This window comes from Dermochelys coriacea, chromosome 4 (assembly GCF_009764565.3).
Source record: "Dermochelys coriacea isolate rDerCor1 chromosome 4, rDerCor1.pri.v4, whole genome shotgun sequence".
In the NCBI taxonomy this organism is placed as follows: Eukaryota; Metazoa; Chordata; order Testudines; family Dermochelyidae; genus Dermochelys; species Dermochelys coriacea.
Window position 1 is genome coordinate 119,817,904 of NC_050071.1, and position 17,161 is coordinate 119,835,064.

The following is a 17,161-nucleotide window of genomic DNA, read 5'->3' on the forward strand; positions in this document are numbered from 1 at the left end:
TGGTTTTAGTCAGGTTTCTGATTCTGATGTACTAGCATCATGCAGCAGTGTTTGGATTTTGAACACTGCTGGCAAACATGTAAATACACAGAACTCTTACATAGTCATCTAAAAAATCAGCAATAGGGCATATGTAAACCTCATAAAATCCTAAACTAATTGCTAGTATCCATTTAAAGTTGATGAAAGCTGAATTACTAAAAGCCCATGTCAAGCCTTGTGTGTAAATGCTTAGGAATAGTAATTCATGTCTGAGTTGGAAGAATTTATGTTAATTTGTAGTAGCCTAACTCCTAAGTGGAGCACTGTTCACGATAGGAATAATAAGAGTCGGTCAGCATTTTGCATGCAAGTTTTCAGTGTTAGAACTGAACAAATAATGCCAAATATATATATCTGTAATATTTTGTGAAGAATTGTTCAAATGCTCACAGAATTTGCTGGTGCCCTGTTCCCAGTGCTTAGTGTTCTCATTTCTGTGAACATTCAAGTAACCAATTTACACTTGCAAAAATGTTTGCAGAAATTTCAAAACTGCACAGAAACTAAAGTTTAAATTCATGCACCCGAGGAGTCATGCTGGAAATGGTAGCACACCTCACCTAGCCAGGAAACAGGAATAATATCATGTGACTTATCTCACCAATCACAACTGAGCAACACAGCTCAGATTTCAACCATTCATGGATTAACAAATATTGAATTTGGAAAGATATTAGTCAAATAACTGTGAACAGTGAATAACTTTGAGGAAGCCATAACCTGTTTCTTCCTTAATCAGAAGAAGAGGTTACATTAACTGAATAAAATATCCATTATAAATAATGTGTTTGGTTCCATTCAGTAATAAGGGGCCTCTGATTCTTCTGTTGCTTCTTTTCAAAAAGATAAATAAGGATTCCCATTTTGCCTTGTATCTCTTCTAGATCCTGAACTTGCAAAGACTAAGCACAGGATTATTCACGTGCCTAAAGTTATGCATATACTTGATTCCTCAATTTAGAAAACGTTTAAGCACATGCTTATGTTTCCCCACCTGTAAAAATAGGATTATACTTAACTCCTTTGTAAAGTGTTCTGAGATCTGCTGATGAAAAACGCTACATAAGAGCTAGTTGTTATGATCTCAACCCCTGGTCAGCAAAGCATTTAATTATGTGCTTAATTTTAAACACATGCTTAAAATTCAGCATGGATATAAGTGGTTGTGGGTTTTTTTTCAGAATCAGGCCCACCATACTGTTCTGTCTTTCTATGAAAGATACATCTGATAATCTAACCATCCTGAAGAAAGAAGTTTTCAATATAATACATGAGGAAAGATCATGTACACAAAAGGTTGGAGACTTTTCATGAGATAAAGTATGCAGGGGACTCGGGGGTAAAATCAAGGCACTGAACTACAATGAAATATGATCCCTATGGGATCAGTCTCAGATGCTACTAACCTTTGGCTATGAAAATGTGGAGAGGAATGCAAGTCCCCATCCTAGAATTTGCCTTGCTGATCTCAGCTATTTTTCAGGCTCTCTATTGTCAGTAGTAACTGCAGTATTTTTTAATCAGTGGCCTGAAAGGTAATGATTTATTTTGAAGTGTCCTCACCATGGTGATTTACTACTATGCCTGCTGACCTGGACAGACCATCATCTTGTGGACTTTTTTTCAGCTCATTCAATTTCCCTTTAAAACATTAATATTGTTCTACTACAAAGAGACAGCATCTCATTTATCTGTTGGGGGAACATTACCAACATTTAAAAACATCCCGTCTGCTGCTGCTAATGGGTCACTAAAGCTTTCCATGCATCAATATTTTACATTTTTTTTTATAAACAGGCAAAGGTTAACAATACAAACAGCAAATGCAATAGGTCAGGGCTCTTATTAACAGACAGACAGAAAAGAGGCAAAAGTAGAACCCAGAAGGAACAAGCAAGGACAATAAGAATTATTTTGTTTCAGTAAAAGCTACACAATATAGTAATTTGCAACAAAAAACTATGCAGGCCCAAATTCTGCAAAACACTTAACCGTCTGGGTCACACTTTATCTTAAGAGTCCATGTATAGTTTGTAAAGGGTTAATAAATGATTAACAGATGTCACAGGTGTGTTAGAGACATGAGTACCCTGTGCTACAGATGGTTCTAAGTGAACCGTGGTAGAGAGTGGTAATTCCATTTTGAAGAGAATTTTGATATTTTGGAATTTGGTTTCATTCTCCTTCAGAAAGAAAACTAAAAAAATTGATATTCTCTGTGAATGGAAATGGTGCCCTGACTCCTGGGCAATCAACCAGGTGTAATCTCGCAGGCACTCTGCATTCTCCCTGGAAGCCTAGAGAGCCAGAGCCCAGCTGATGAGGAGCGGAGCTGGCAAGGTGGCAGGAAAGAAGAAAGGACTGATGAAATACTGCCTGGTTTTCACTGGAATTTTGTCAAAATCAAACTTTCTCGGCAAACGAATCAGCCAGTTCTGATGACAAACTATTGAGTTGGAATTTTTCCAGCCAGCTGTCCTCATAAGCACATCTGTAGAAAGTGTTACAGATTGTTACGGAGTTGCACAGGTCAATGGGTTGCTTATAACCAAGGATTATAACAATCTAGAATAATTGACCAATTATTAAAACATCTATTAATATTGGTTAACCCTTTATAAACTATTTATGAATGGAACCTTAATATAAAATGTGACCAATATGTGAAACTGCCATCCCTATTCAGCAAAGTACTTAAGCACAGGCTTAAAGTTCAACACATACTGAAGCACTTTGCTGAATAAAGGCCAGAGAAAATAACGAACAATAAATATCTCTCTGATCATCCTGTCTGCTTCCCTTTTATGTTGTATTCTGCTCCCTCTTCCTTCCTTTCTACATTGTATCTTGCTCTCTCTCCCTTCATCTGCCTCTGTTCTCTCTATTGTAAACTCTTCAGGGCAGGGAGTGTCTCTTATTGTACAATGCCTTGTACAATGGGGCCTCAATCTTGACGGGGACCAGCATGTGCTAACACAATAGAAATAATAAATAATACATTAGAGTTTAGGCTCAGGAGGAGACAACAGTGTAAAGAGGGACTGCCACTGTTTAGAAAATATTCAAATAGTGAGTTACCTGACCCCAGGCTCTTGAGCCACAGGTAGCTCTTCAGAGTCCAGGTTATGTCAGAGCCCTGCTCAGCCTCAATTTTAGGTAAACTGAGTCAAATGTTGCTCAACACATATGAAGCAGCCTGGAGAACATTAGTGGGAGACTGTGTGGGAACAGCTGAGAGCTACCTCACACATGCTGGGATGGCAAAAGCAAGTTGCAAGCATCCACCCCTCCTTCCATGCTGCCAGGAACAAGGGGGAAGACCGGCCATCATCTGGAAGGTGGAAGGAGAAAGATGAAAAGGAGATATCATATTTAAGGGAGAGATCCAAAATGATAACAAAGCGAAGTACTAACCTGAGATTGTACCAATATAACCTATTTAAAGCTAAATCCTCTCTCAGTTACACTAGAGATGTGGGATAGCTCCACTGAAATCAATGCAATTACTCTGCATTTATACTGGTGGAATCAAGACAAGAATTTGGCCCTAAGTATTCCTACTTCATCATCACTGCAATATAAGTGACGATATGGTCACAACAATGTTACACTGTCATCCCCTGAAACAACATGGTGCAAACCTAACAACAGCGCATCATGCAGCGCTTATCTGATGGCTCCTGGCATCTCCATTTTATGAGTGCATGACTCTCCAGTTCTTCACGGCTGAGCTCCCTGCTGTATATCACACAGCACTTATATACTATGGACAGCCACCTACTTGTATATGCTTTGCAGCATTTTTCTGATGATTTTTGCTAATCACAGCCTAGTTTGTCCTGCTTTAATCTGCCAGTAAAGCCACAGAGCTTAGTCTGTGACAACACAGCAATTATCATGGCAACAGAAGGAGATGTCACAAAGTCAGCATAATTTGCTGCAGGATCATGCAGGAGGAGGGGCTGTCTGCTCAGAGAAAGCAGGCTGTTATCCAGATACTACTATTGTCTGCATGGTATCAGAAAGAACAAATATCTGAAGGCTGGAGACTGATGCTTTTTGTACAAAGGTCTTTTCTTACAAGTCTGACACAATCTATACACAGGCCTTTTTAAGTATGGAAATGTATTTCCATGTACCCACAAATGACAAAATGCCTGGCAGAGATAAGAGATAAGTCTGAACCCACCCCAATGTTCAAAATTTAAACCCAGCTCCAGTCCTGAATTTTGCAAATGGCTCCCTGTAGTTTTAATGGGATAATCCAAAAAAATCTCTGGATCAGTACACCACCAAGCTTTGGGTTATTGGAAAATCAGATTCAAATGTTATGCTTGGGTGTACACAACAAAGTCAAAAGACATCTGTCTTCATATCCACCTTTTCTACTGAGCTAGAGGTGATCTTTTTAAAAAATATAGACATCAAAATATGAACAAATATTTTACACTGAAATTTCTTAGTCTGCTACTGAAATTACTGAGGAATTAAAATACCATCCCACAACATGAAATGTTCTAATGGGTTATCATGGCTAATTAATGTACTGTGTCCAATGAAAATAATGCAGCGGTACATCAGAGTGATTTGACACACATTGTCTACCATATTCATTCCAATCATTTCACAACTGCATAGTTTATTTTATTATAAAACCACACCCAAATCCCTACAAAATGGAGCGAGTTAAGAAAAGTGAAAATCTGCCTGAGCCATTCTATGCATAAGAGTCAGTGAGACAGTAAAATGTTTGCTTTAGTGTCCGCACAGAAAGTACCTCTAGTATTGTATCTGTACCTTTGTTCCACGTGTGGAACTCCCACTGAAGTGTTGTCCCCAGAGCCAAATAAACCAATCATCCTTTTTTAATTAACTACAATTACTTTAGTTGCAGGAGAACAATAACAACATAACAAAACCAGATCAAGCTAGCACAATGAACAGGTCCAGAACCATTTCATTCTTGGCTTCAGTCTTTAGCTCCTGTTCCAGCTGCAACCAGTGCCAATTGATCAAGTCTTTTGAAATGACTCCCAACCCACAATATTCCAGGCCTCAAAGGTGGCCACGCCCAGAGCCAAATTCATTTCTCGTGTAACACTACTGACTTTAGTGGAGTTATAGCAGCGATAAACCTGACTCACAGTCATCACAATTCTTAAAGTTCCACAGCTGACAATGGAGGGTTTACACCCAAATCTCAGGTAGCATATAGCCCTTAATATGATTATGTATCTTGCCCTGAATCATAATCAGAAACGGTCCTTTCTGTGTTCCAAATCCACTTGTATTTCCAATTCACTGCCTATGAATGTGTGAGATTTGAGAGAGGTGATTTGAGAAGTATTAGGCTTCAAACACGTGCCTCTTTGCTCCTTTAACATTTCCAAAGTAGAATACTCTGCCACTAAGCCTTTAAAAATATCTCTGGCTCCTCTGCTTTAGAGGGAAGATACATAGGCTGATGTTTGTGTTTTCCGAGACTAACAGGACATCAACAATAAATGATGTCCAAATAAATGCTTGGATTAATTTTGGCTAGGGGTAGGTTTTCAAAGGCTAACTCCTATTGAAAACCCCACACCTCTTTGTGCCTTTAAAAAATCTCCCCCACCCCCTCGGAAAGTTATTTCTCTAACAGACAATATACAGAAGAGTTTTGTTTTCCCTGAACATGGTCAGTTTTAACATTGGACGTGTTATGTTATGATTAAGCTGTTTTGGTTTTAGCAAGGTGAAGGAAATGATTTCAAAATATTAGCAGCAAATGAAGAAAGCCATCCCTTCCCAAAGCATGTGTGTCCTTCTGGAAAGGATCAAAGAAACCCTGTAAATGGGATTCCACAAAGAATTGCCTGTGTCAAAACTTTAAAATATCTTAGTTTTTAAACAGCATTCTTCTCTCTTTGGAATCTCCATGACCACATTATAGTGTAATATTAATCTTCATGAGAAGTAATATTTTAGCTAGTGTGAACACCAAATTATCTAAGGACCTAGCTTGTAACTCATTTATATCCTTGAGGCATCATTTCTGCTAGCACCCTAATAGTTTCACCTGCCCAAAAGCTTTTAAGCCTATTTTTTTAACAAATTTATTCTTCTATACAGTAATTCACTTAGGAGGGATTTCGTAAAATGTAGCAATGCCATAGCTTGGTGTACAGCCAAGTTCATTCATGTTTATTCATTTAAACAATCTGATGTCCCTTTTTTTTCTCTCTTTTGGAGACCTAGCTATTTATTCATCTAGCAAAATCTCATTGCTTTATCATGCAGTGTAAAAGGGTTACACTGTAAATAACAAACCTGTGTAAATTTCTTCACAATAAATGCCATCTTTTCATTGCTTCAGCAATATCAATAATGTAGACCCTGCCTATTCTGGCAAAACAATATGTATTGGAGTCAGTGGAAGAATCACCTGAGTATGGACTGGAGGATACAGCACTAAATGTGTTCCACATGTTGTCATTATATTTGTCTCCTGGGTTATAAATTTCCATTATGGCAATTCAAATTGAATTTCCAAATCTCAACAGGCTAGTCCCGGAAATGTCTCATCCCAGAGGAAAAAAATAAAGCAATCCAGCCCAACTTGTTCATGTTGTAAACCACAGAATCAAAGATCAAATTTATTAATGCTCTTTTTGGAAGCATGAATCAGGCCAGAAGGACAACTTTGGCTCTGGTGTGGAGCTGCACCAGGTCTGAATTTGACTCATAATATGATGGGTGTTCAATGGCCATTCTGGCAAAGAAGTTAATAGCTCATGGCCACAGAAAGAAAAGCATTTCATTAGATACCCTTCTTTGTCCAGAGTATCTCATGAGATCTAATGAGAGCTTTGGAGAGCCAGTGAATTTGAACAGGATTCAGTGTAGTAACTAGAACATTGGGCAATGTGTTTGCAGCAACTCATAATGCTTAATTGTGGGCCACTCCATGTTGAACTAACCAGAGCATCTTCAAAGCTCCTACATTCAAACCCAAGTACAGTGGATCACAGTAATTAATCAAAGCTAGAGGTAATGAATTCATGGGTATTCAAAGCCAGGTGCTGGACAATCAGGATGAGGCTAAATCTCTTGAATAGCCACAGATGGAAGGAGGCCTTTCTGGGACTGTCGTTAACTGGGTATCCAGTAGCAGAAAGAGCTCCAGAAGGACCCCCTTGTTTCTAACGATCACAGGTGATATGCCTTTGTTGGATGGTGATGTTTAGTATTAGCTAATCCTTCTAAACATTTTTCGCCTTCGTTGAAGCATCATCTCCAGTTTCCCTGGAGTTTAGCTTCAGTCAGTTCATGTTCGTCCAAGCACTGATCTCACTTAGATTGCTGCACTATAGATACACTAACTAGCTATCTCCAGTGGAAAAGTTAGTGTAGAAAAGGCTCAGGTGCTTTTACCACCATGTCATCTACAACCCTGCACCAGCACTAGAACAATGATGTGAGAAGCTATGAAATTGTTAGCATAGATACGGCCTTAAATCTCTGGGAGACGATGCTGACACTGGAAGTGAATTAAATGTATTGTTGAGTGTTCACATATTGCTGGCATCTCAGGCGATGGCATCTTACAATCTCCCCTAGCATCTTAGGCCATAGTGTCTTGCAGTCTCCTCTAGCAGTTTTACAGATACTAAATACAAACAGGAAGAAGATATCCAGGAGGGAGAGGAGTTATTTAGTTTAAGCTCCAATGTGGACACAAGAACAAATGGATATAAACTTGCCATCAATAAGTTTAGGCTTGAAAATTAGATGGAGGTTTCTAATCATCAGAGGAGTCAAGTTCTGAAACAGCCTTCCAAAGTGCGCACTGGGGGCACAAAACCTAACTGGCTTCAAGACTTATTTTGATAAGTTTATGGAGGGGATGGTATGATGAGACTGCCTACAATGCATGTAGCCCATCTGTGATTGCTAGCAGCAAATATCTCCAATCTCTGGTGATGGGACACTAGATAGGGAGGGCTCTGAGTTACAACAGAGAATTTTTTCCCAGGTGTCTGGCTAGTGGGTCTTGCCCACATCTTCAGGGTGTAAATGATCATCATAACTGAGGTCAGGAAGGAATTGTCCTGCCAGGTCAGATTGACAGAGACCGATGGGGTTTTTCGCCTTCCTCTGCAGCGTGGGGCATGGGTCACTTGCAAATTTAAACTAGTGTAAATGGCAGATTCTCTGTAACTTGAAGCCTTTAAATTGTGGATTTCAGTAACTCAGCCAGAGGTTCTATTACAGGAGTGGGTGGCTGAGATTCTGTGGCCTGCGTTGTGCAGGAGGTCAGACTAGATGACCATGATGGTCCCTTCTGACCTTAAAGGCTATGTCTAAGACAAAGCCTTATGGAAGTCTGCAATTTACCCATCTTGACCATCAGTGACCAGTTTTAGAGGATTGTGTCACCAAAAAGAACAATACCGACAATGCTATTGTGATCTCTCTTTGTAACCTGTTTCTCTCAAGCCTGTTTGCCTCTCAGCTCTGCTCACTTCAGTAAATTCTACATGTTACATCTAAAATTATTTTCTTTGTCCACTGTTATGAACATCTTCCTCATCTTCCTATGTTGGCTTCCTATCTCATTTCGCATCAAGTTCAAACTTCCCCTGATATATCTCACCTCTTGTCTCTTATTATACCCCATACTACACCCCCATAAATTACATTCTACCAGCTCCACTGCATCTCAGGGCCCTTTATCTCCTTCTCCCACTGATGACTCCAGGCCACTGTTTGGGCCACTCCTTTCTTCTGGAAGAGATCCTCATCTCTAACAGACTAAGAAAGTCTCTCTTACTGGTCCTGCCTCAATCCATACTTCTCGTGGCTAGTTGTCCACCGCTCGCTGCACACCCTTCCTTGTTCTCCTGTTAACTGAGCTCAAATGACAATATGAAATAATTTAAAATGTAAATAAATCATTGAACTAAATGACTCATGTACCAAGCACTTTGTTAATGTGTCACATCTCTTTTGCCTGTATTTTGTGTATTTAAACTGGCAGCTCATCTGGGCTAGGACCTGGTCTTCAAACGTGCCTGGAAAATGCCAACCGCTATAGAAACTCACAAAATTGACTAGGAGGGGATCTGACAGAGGTCTATAAAATTGTGACTGGTGTGGAGAATAAGGAAGTGTTATTTACTCCTTATAACACAAGAACTAGGGGTCACCAAATGAAATTAATAGGCAGGAGGTTTAAAACAAATAAAAGGAAGTATTTCTTCACACAACGCACAGTCAGCCTGTGGAACTCTTTACCAAATGATGTTGTGAAGGCCAATACTATAAGAGGGTTCAAAAAAGAACTAGATAAATTCATGGAGGATAGGTTCATCAATGTCTATTCGCCAGGATGGGCAGGGATGGTGTCCCTAGCCTCTGTTTGCCAGAAGCTGGGAATGGGCGACAGGGGATGGATCACTTGATGATGACCTGTTCTGTTCATTCCCTCTGGGGCACCGGGCATAGGCCACTGTTGGAAGACAGGATACTGGGCTAGATGGACCTTTGGTCTGACCCAGTACAGCCATTCTTATGTTCTAAATGTAATAATGAACAGCAAACAGTGATAGATGTTTCAATGCTTCATCACATCATGGCAGAGCCCCCGATTCCCCAACATTATTTGGAGCTTCATCCTGCACAGAAGAGGTGTAGATTGTGATGTGTACAAGCACCAGGTCAAAAGTGATGGGCAGGACCATGTATGCAGGAGAAGTCAATCCTACTTTAATGAGAGTGCAGCTGCACAGTCAACACGATTCCTGCCCAGAACACAAGAAAAGTCTAAGAAGGGAATATGTCGCTAACTGTCCTATTCTCATGATGAGGATGATGATTAAGCAGATTTCTACTTGGACTCCTGGTCCATTCCCTGCCCCTTCTTTACTCTGCACTCAAGAACAACAGGGTGAGAGCCCACTAAGGGCTTGGGATTTACTTTCACTCAGTGCAGAGGACTACGTGACGTGCTTAAGCTTATTCGCACCAACTCTCATCCTCTGCTTACGCCTGCACAGAAACACAACCATGCTACACTCCCTGCTGTACCCCATGGAAAAGGATTTATTGTGTCATTATTTATTATGTTATAGACTCAGAAGTCTACTAGGTGTTTCAAAGAAGATAGAAAGACAGAAGCCCAGATCCACAAAAGGTATTTAGGCTCCTAACTTCCATCAACTTCAACGGAACTTAGGAGCCTAAGTATAATTTTGGATGGGGGTTGAGTCACTGCCCAGAAGTGTTTGCAATCCAATCACTGGATTCTGCCACCCTTACACGGGTAGCAGTACTCCTCACCAGTAATTAATTTCATTGATATGACACAAAAAGTGGGAGAGATGAACAGTAGCAAAGGGACAGAGAGAAAGGGTGACAAGATGGTGACAAGATGCTCACATAGTCCCTGCATTCGGCATGTGCACAGCATTGTGGTTCAATTCAGAGTTCATTTTTTAAAAAATGTATAAAATAGGGCTGTTGATTAATCCCAGTTAACTCACGCGATTAACTCAAAAAAATTAATCCCAATTCATCGCAGTTTTAATCGCACTGTTAAACAATAGAGTACCAATTGAAATGTATTAAATATTTGTGGATGTTTTTTACATTTTCAAATATATTGACTTCAGTTACAACACAGAATACAAAGTGTACACTGCTCACTTTATATTATATTTACCTGTCTGTTCATTCCCTTTGGGGCACCTGCCATTAGACACTGTCGGCAGACAGGATACTGGGCTTGATGGACCTTTGGTCTGACCCAGTATGGCCGTTCTTATGTTTATTATTTTTTATTTCAAATATTTGCACTGTAAAAAACAAAAGAAATAGTATTTTTCAATTCCCCCATTACAAGTACTGTAGTGCAATCTCTTTATCATAAATGTAGAATTACGTAAAAAAAACCTGCATTCAAAAATAAAACAATGTAAAACTTTTGAGCCTACAAGTTCACTCAGTCCTACTTCTTGTTCAGCCAATCGCTCAGACAAACAAGTTTGTTTACATTTGCAGGAGATAATGCTGCCCGCTTTTTGTTCACAATGTCACCTGAAAGTGAGAACAGGCATTCGCATGAGACTGCCGTAGCAAGCGTCGCAAGATATTTACATGATATTTGTAGTCAAAAATAAACAGAAAGTGAGCACTGTACACTTTGTATTCTGTGTTGTAATTAAAATCAAATATATTTGAAAATGTAGAAAACATCCAAAAATATTTAAATAAATGGTATTCAATTATTGTTTAACAGCACGATTAATCATGCGATTAATCACAATTAATTTGTTTAATTGCTTGACAGCCCTAGTATAAAAATAAGGAAGGAACAAAAAGAGATTTTAAGATAGCAAGTATTTTTCACACATTTATTGTGGGCATCACAGAAGAGATGAATTTTCAGGAGGGATTAAAAGGAGAAGAGGGCGTTGGCTTGGCAGATTAGACTAGACTTGTTCCATACAAAGGGGGATGCGTGAAAGAAAGACATGGAGAGGTTCATGGGAGAAATGGATGAAGAGGGCATCAGAACTGGTATTGCAAGCAGTGAGCAGGAGTCCAGGAGCGACACGTAAGAGGCAAAGTCAGACAAGTAGGGAATAGCAAAATTATTTCCCTTCTCAGATCACAGTGAGCATTCTATAGGTAACTATTATTGTGCTGATTTCCTATCATGATTTTTGAGTCTCTGCCATGACTGGTCAGACTGAGAATGTTGTTTGGTTCTTCCACAAGGATACATGTACAGGAATGCTAGAACTAGGAGTGACAAGGTGCATCAGCACCCTCTAGCTTGAAGTGGATTCCACCATATTCAGTGTTTGCAATTTGGTTCAATGGCTCTCAGCATCCCCACTATGCAAATTGTTCCAACACGACTCTCTGTGTATAATACACACTTAGAGCCTGATATTTCAGTTCTTACCCATGGAAGAATCCCTCTGAAGTCAGTGGAAGTTTTGTCTGAGTAATGATTGCAGATATGGATTTTGGTGACGCCCTTCAATCATGTACTGGGAACAACAACAAAACATTTCCCAAAACCGTTTTGGAATCTTTGACAATTGACTAAACAGAGCCAACGCAACCCTTCACCATCACCAGACGTTGATACAATATAGGATATTGAGGCCTACCTCTGTTTTGCTTGCACATCCAGAATTCCTTCTGACTTCTGTGAGAGTTTGAGACACATGATTAGTACATTAGAGAGCAGTACTGAAAATCCACTGCAGAGCCTTCAGGAAGCAAGATTAAGGATCGATCTGTACTTCCCCAATAGCAAAACTCCAATTGATACAATGAGAACAGAGCTGGTGGCAGGTCCAAAAGATCAGGAAAAAAAAGTTGGAGATGCTATCAAGGGTGGTTTTGGTTGATTTTTTTGTTTGATAATTTTGGAATGAGCATTCATTATGTTTAGTAAGAGCGCTGGAGGCTTGAAGCTGCAAAATGTTTCTTTACCCATTTTTCCCTTTCACTCATTCACTAATGTAGAGTTTATCTTATGAACTGTGTTATTGTTATAAAGTCATAGACACGGATACCTCCTGTTAGGCTGTAGACTCTTCTGGGGCAGGAAATGTACACACTACGTAATATACAGAGCCAATACTATTTGTATAATTTGCTCCCCCACCCCCGAGGGGAAGAGTAAGGGTCAGAAACATAGTTCAAGTTCTGGGTCTGCCAACTTTGGCTATGTTCTTTTTGCCTTTAATTTGGTCACAAAAGCAGCACTGGTACTAATGGATATGCATGTGGAGAGAATTGGGCACCTTCCATATCTGGGGCTCTCTTTCCTTGTTCTTGATTATGTCCTAAGACAACAGGAAATAGTGAAAGCTATGACACACTGGATTTAGAGGCAAACATCTCAGTCAGTTCATAGAATATCAGGGTTAGAAGAGACCTCAAGAGGTCATCTAGTCAAACCCCCCTGCTCAAAGTAGGACCAATCCCCAATTTTTGCCCCAGAGTCCTAAATGGCTCCCTCAAGGATTGAACTCACAAACCTGGGTTTAGCAGGCCAATGCTCAAACCACTGAGCTACTCCTCCCCCCAAACTAGTTCTTCTAGTTTCTTTCTTTACTCAAAATTGGATAGTGCACTATTGTTGCTGAGTACAAATTTACATATCATTTGTATTAAAGTAGCATCTTAAAGCCCCAACCAAGATTGGCTCCCCTTTGTGCTAGGCAATATACACATTCACTTAGCAGAGACAGTCCCTACCTGGAACAGTTTACAATCTAGACAGAAAAAGGGTGGAGGGAAAACAGAGGCAAAGTGAACTGCCCGAAGTTTCACAGAAGGTTTGTGACAGATAGAAACAGAACATCGGTTTCTGGACTTCCAGTCCAATGCCTTTGCTACTAGACCACACTGCCTCTCAATAATTTGACACACCAATAATCAGTTGGGCACTGAAGGAGTCACACATCCCTTTATGGCATTTTAAAAAATAACTTTTGAAATATTTAAGCCCTTGTAAGCTCTGAAGTGCTTGCAAGTGTTGCAACACTGGCTGAAATAATGTCTAGCAACGTTCCTGCAGTGAGAGCTGTTTAACAAGTTTTCACACCTGCTTGTCAACCCATCCTTCATCAATTAAGATCTTGCACTAGGAACTGGCCAGTTTCCAAGATACCTGAGCATTGCTTGCTCCCCAATAAAAGCCCAAAGAAATGGAACCTCGTTGGAGCTCACCTCGACTTCTGCCTTTTATCTCTTCCCATGTGATGCTGCAGCATGGAACCAGTTCACACCATGGGATCCTATGTGGCCCGAATAAATACATTTCTGCCAAAAACAAAGTGTGTGTGTGTGTGTGTGTGTGGAGGGGCAGGGGGTTTTGTGTCTGCAAGTGACGTTTTTGAGTCAGACTTTGTGGCCTTTGGTGGAGGGCGTTGGTCTTGTGAAAGAATCAAAATGGTCGAATACACCAAGGAGGTTACAGTTTATGTGAAGCTCTGTCTATTCTTTATGCTCAGCCGCTGTTCATCGCTGTATCTCCGAGGGAAACAATATGCAAGATCAAAGCACCCAGATCCCCTTTGCAGGAAAACCATCCTGCAAATGGATGCAAATAGCCAGCTGAAGGTCCCCAGGAATTGCGATTAACTCTTTGACTCCTGATCTCTTTGGTAATATTGTTCTCGGAGATCTATTAATAGCACGGAGAGGTGTTGGCTCTCTCTCATCATGGCGCTCTTTAGGTCTCCCCATTTTTTAATTCACTCTTGGCTTGTTGCCCTTCCGATCCCCCTCTCCCCCATCAGTTTTTTTGCTCTGGATGCAAGATGTAATTTCTCTCTCTCCGTGCGCTGGGGCTCTCCGAGGCATTGTGCTGGCTGCCCGGTCCCCTCCCTCTTTTGTTCTGCTTCACGTCAGTGGCTGACTCTCCCCAAGACTATCACCTTAGCAAGAACCGCTGTCGTTTCAGCGCCAAGCACACGACCCCCCCCCCCCGCCCCCGAGACATCTTTTAATTTACTGCCATCCCCTCCGCCCCCCACACCCTGCGCGGATCCAGGGGAGGAAAAGGGGCAATAAAGCCGTCGATCTCCCCAAGACGGATCTGCCACCGCCCCCCAGAAAGCCACTGCGATTATTTCCAACCGAGCGATCACTCACCCACCCGCACACCCACAGCGCGGGGTCCAGGCTGGGGGGGAAGCAGAGGGGAGGGGGAACACTCCAGCAGAGCCGCTCTCGATCCGGATTCCGATCCGTATGAACACTGCTTCGTTGCCAGGCTGTAATATGCCCTCGCCCTTTGCTATCCACCAGCCGCCATAACCGACCATCTATCCCCACCCCCCGGGGATCCCTGATTGCTCAGCGCCCTGGCGGAGCAGCAATGCCCCCTCTCCGCCCTGTGGTTCCCGGGTAACCCCTCGCCCCACTCCCGGGCCCTGGGCGCCGCTTACCGTTATGTGGGGGATGCTCTTCTTGCCCTGGTAAGACATGCTGCCTCCCGTGAGCCCTGCGCGCACCACGCACCCCGGGAACAGCACAATGCAGAGATACGGGGAAGCGGGGCGGGGGAGCTATTCAATGGAGGCAGCGCTTCCTTCCCGGGAAAGGCAAATCTAGCCCCCTTTTTTCGGTTGCAATAACCCAGGGGCGCGCCTCCCCGAGGGAGTTGGCCAGAGCTCCGTGCAGCGGCTGCAGCAGCGCCCTCCCGGCTGCAAAGCTGAGCAGGATTCGCTCGGCGCAACCCAGGAAGCGTTTCCTTTCCCTTCTCCCCCTCCCCAACCCATCAATCCATCTGTGGCCTCCAATACCGGGGCTGGAAAACGCCGTTCCCCCCTCTCCCCCCCGCCCCAGTAGCGGGCCGATCCCCAACGCCTGCTCTCCGACAGACCGCTTCTCGGGCTTTCTACCAGGGCTGGGACAAAGCCCCGCTGCCCCGGCTGACCCACCGTGTGAACGTCCCCTCCCTGCCTGCACAGATAACGGGCGAGAGACCCACGGGCAGCAGCACATTGCAGCGCAGATGGGCTAGAACAGGTGGGATTCACGTGGGTCTCCCTCATTGCAGAGAACTCAGCAGATTGCTGATCGAAGCCTCTCCTTTCCCCGTATTTCACCTACATTGTTCCCTTACTGGCTGCTGAAGGCTCCTAAGGGGACCAGAGTAAGGGAAGTCAAAGGCTCAGACGCTGACCCAAAGTTTAAATCCTTCCGGAAGCCCTTCCATAAAATCACTTCTGGATCCAGGCCAGCGTTAAATTGCACCGAGTCATTTTTAAAATCAGGACACATCCTTGACCCTTTATCACTTTTCCACTGAAATCTGGCTTCAGTGCTCAAAGTTCCCGCTGTGGGTGGAGGTGGGTATGTACAGAATGAGTATTGCCGCAGGTTCTCCTCCCCTCTTCCCACGCCATTGTCTAAATATAGATTATGGGATGATTTCAAACCTTTCCCCCCAATTCAGGAGAAGCCAGCCCATTACTAATCTGGATTCACGTAAATACATAATTCCTGGGCAAGTTTAGAATACATGTAGTTGCCTGATGTGTGCAATTTTAAATAGGAGGCAGAACTCAGGAGGGAAGAGTACAAAGCACATGCAATGAGGCACCATCACTGTGCAGGGAGGGTTATCATTTTGACATAAAGTTGAGGTAATTAATAGGAAATAGACAGGGAAGGGAAGACTGCAGCACAGCTGGCTACACCTAGGGCCTGATGGAAGCCCTTGCAGTCAACCAGACCTCTATAAAGTATTTAGTGATTCCAGTTTCTCAAGTCACATATTTTATCTGGCACAAAACTACATCTAATGACCAGTACCATCTTTATGCTCTGTCCTATATCTACACACCAGGAAAGTGTACCAGATCCTGGCTCAAGACAAACAAAAAAGATTTCCGCTCCTAGGTTGTAAAAAAAAAAAAAAAGAAAGAAAGAAAGAAAGAAAGAAGTCATATTGACAAATATTCTGGCTGTGTGTGTTAAAAGCCAAATGGAGTGAAAAGTGGAAGTGTGGAGTGTGTATGCATGGGAAGCAAATGTGTTCAGAGATCCACTTACCAAAGTGAGAAAATAACTGCAAAGGTCTATTTAGAGAGGAAAGAACCTTATAATCTCCCAGGAAAGGCAGTGCCCTGTGTGTTGTGATGTAGAGGTGTCTTATTTATGACCTCTGCCACAGGTTTGTATGCTACAGAAGTGGGACTGCCCAGACTGCAAGAAGCTACTTGTTAGAGAACCCAGCTGCATTTCTTATTTCCTAATTTATCTTGGTATAGTCTTTGTCCTGCTCCAAAGGGGGGGGGGGGATTGAAAATCGCTTACCACCACGGAAATAGAGATCAGCCAATTCAGGAATCAGGCCATTATCCAGTGCTTAGCTCAGCAGTCCAGATATTAGACAATTATCGTCGTTTTAAAGAAACTGCCTGAGCTTTGGGACCCCATTCTGTTTGCTTACAGCTATAAACAATCTGCTACGGATACAATGAAACCACAGGAGGATCCAGGTGGCTTAAGATCAGCATTAACGGAACACATCTCACAATATAGACCGGACGGGGAGAGAGGTGGAGTTGATGTATGTAGAATTGGGTGGGTGCGTTTGACT

At 42.2% G+C, this 17,161-nt stretch overlaps 1 protein-coding gene across 2 annotated transcripts in view; it reads right to left on the reverse strand.

The window, feature by feature from the left end:
* Nucleotides 1-17,161, reverse strand: part of CRMP1 (collapsin response mediator protein 1) — a 62,384-nt gene that overhangs the window by 42,892 nt on the left and 2,331 nt on the right. The window contains exon 1 of one of the 2 annotated variants that reach the window (XM_038400125.2): nt 15,000-15,347. The exons of the other annotated variant lie outside the window; for it this stretch is intronic. Within the exon in view, the coding sequence (XP_038256053.1) occupies nt 15,000-15,038 (39 nt within the window). The 5' untranslated portion in view covers nt 15,039-15,347. Of the gene's footprint in view, nt 1-14,999; nt 15,348-17,161 lie in introns of those variants that run through there. 2 annotated transcript variants of the gene reach the window in all.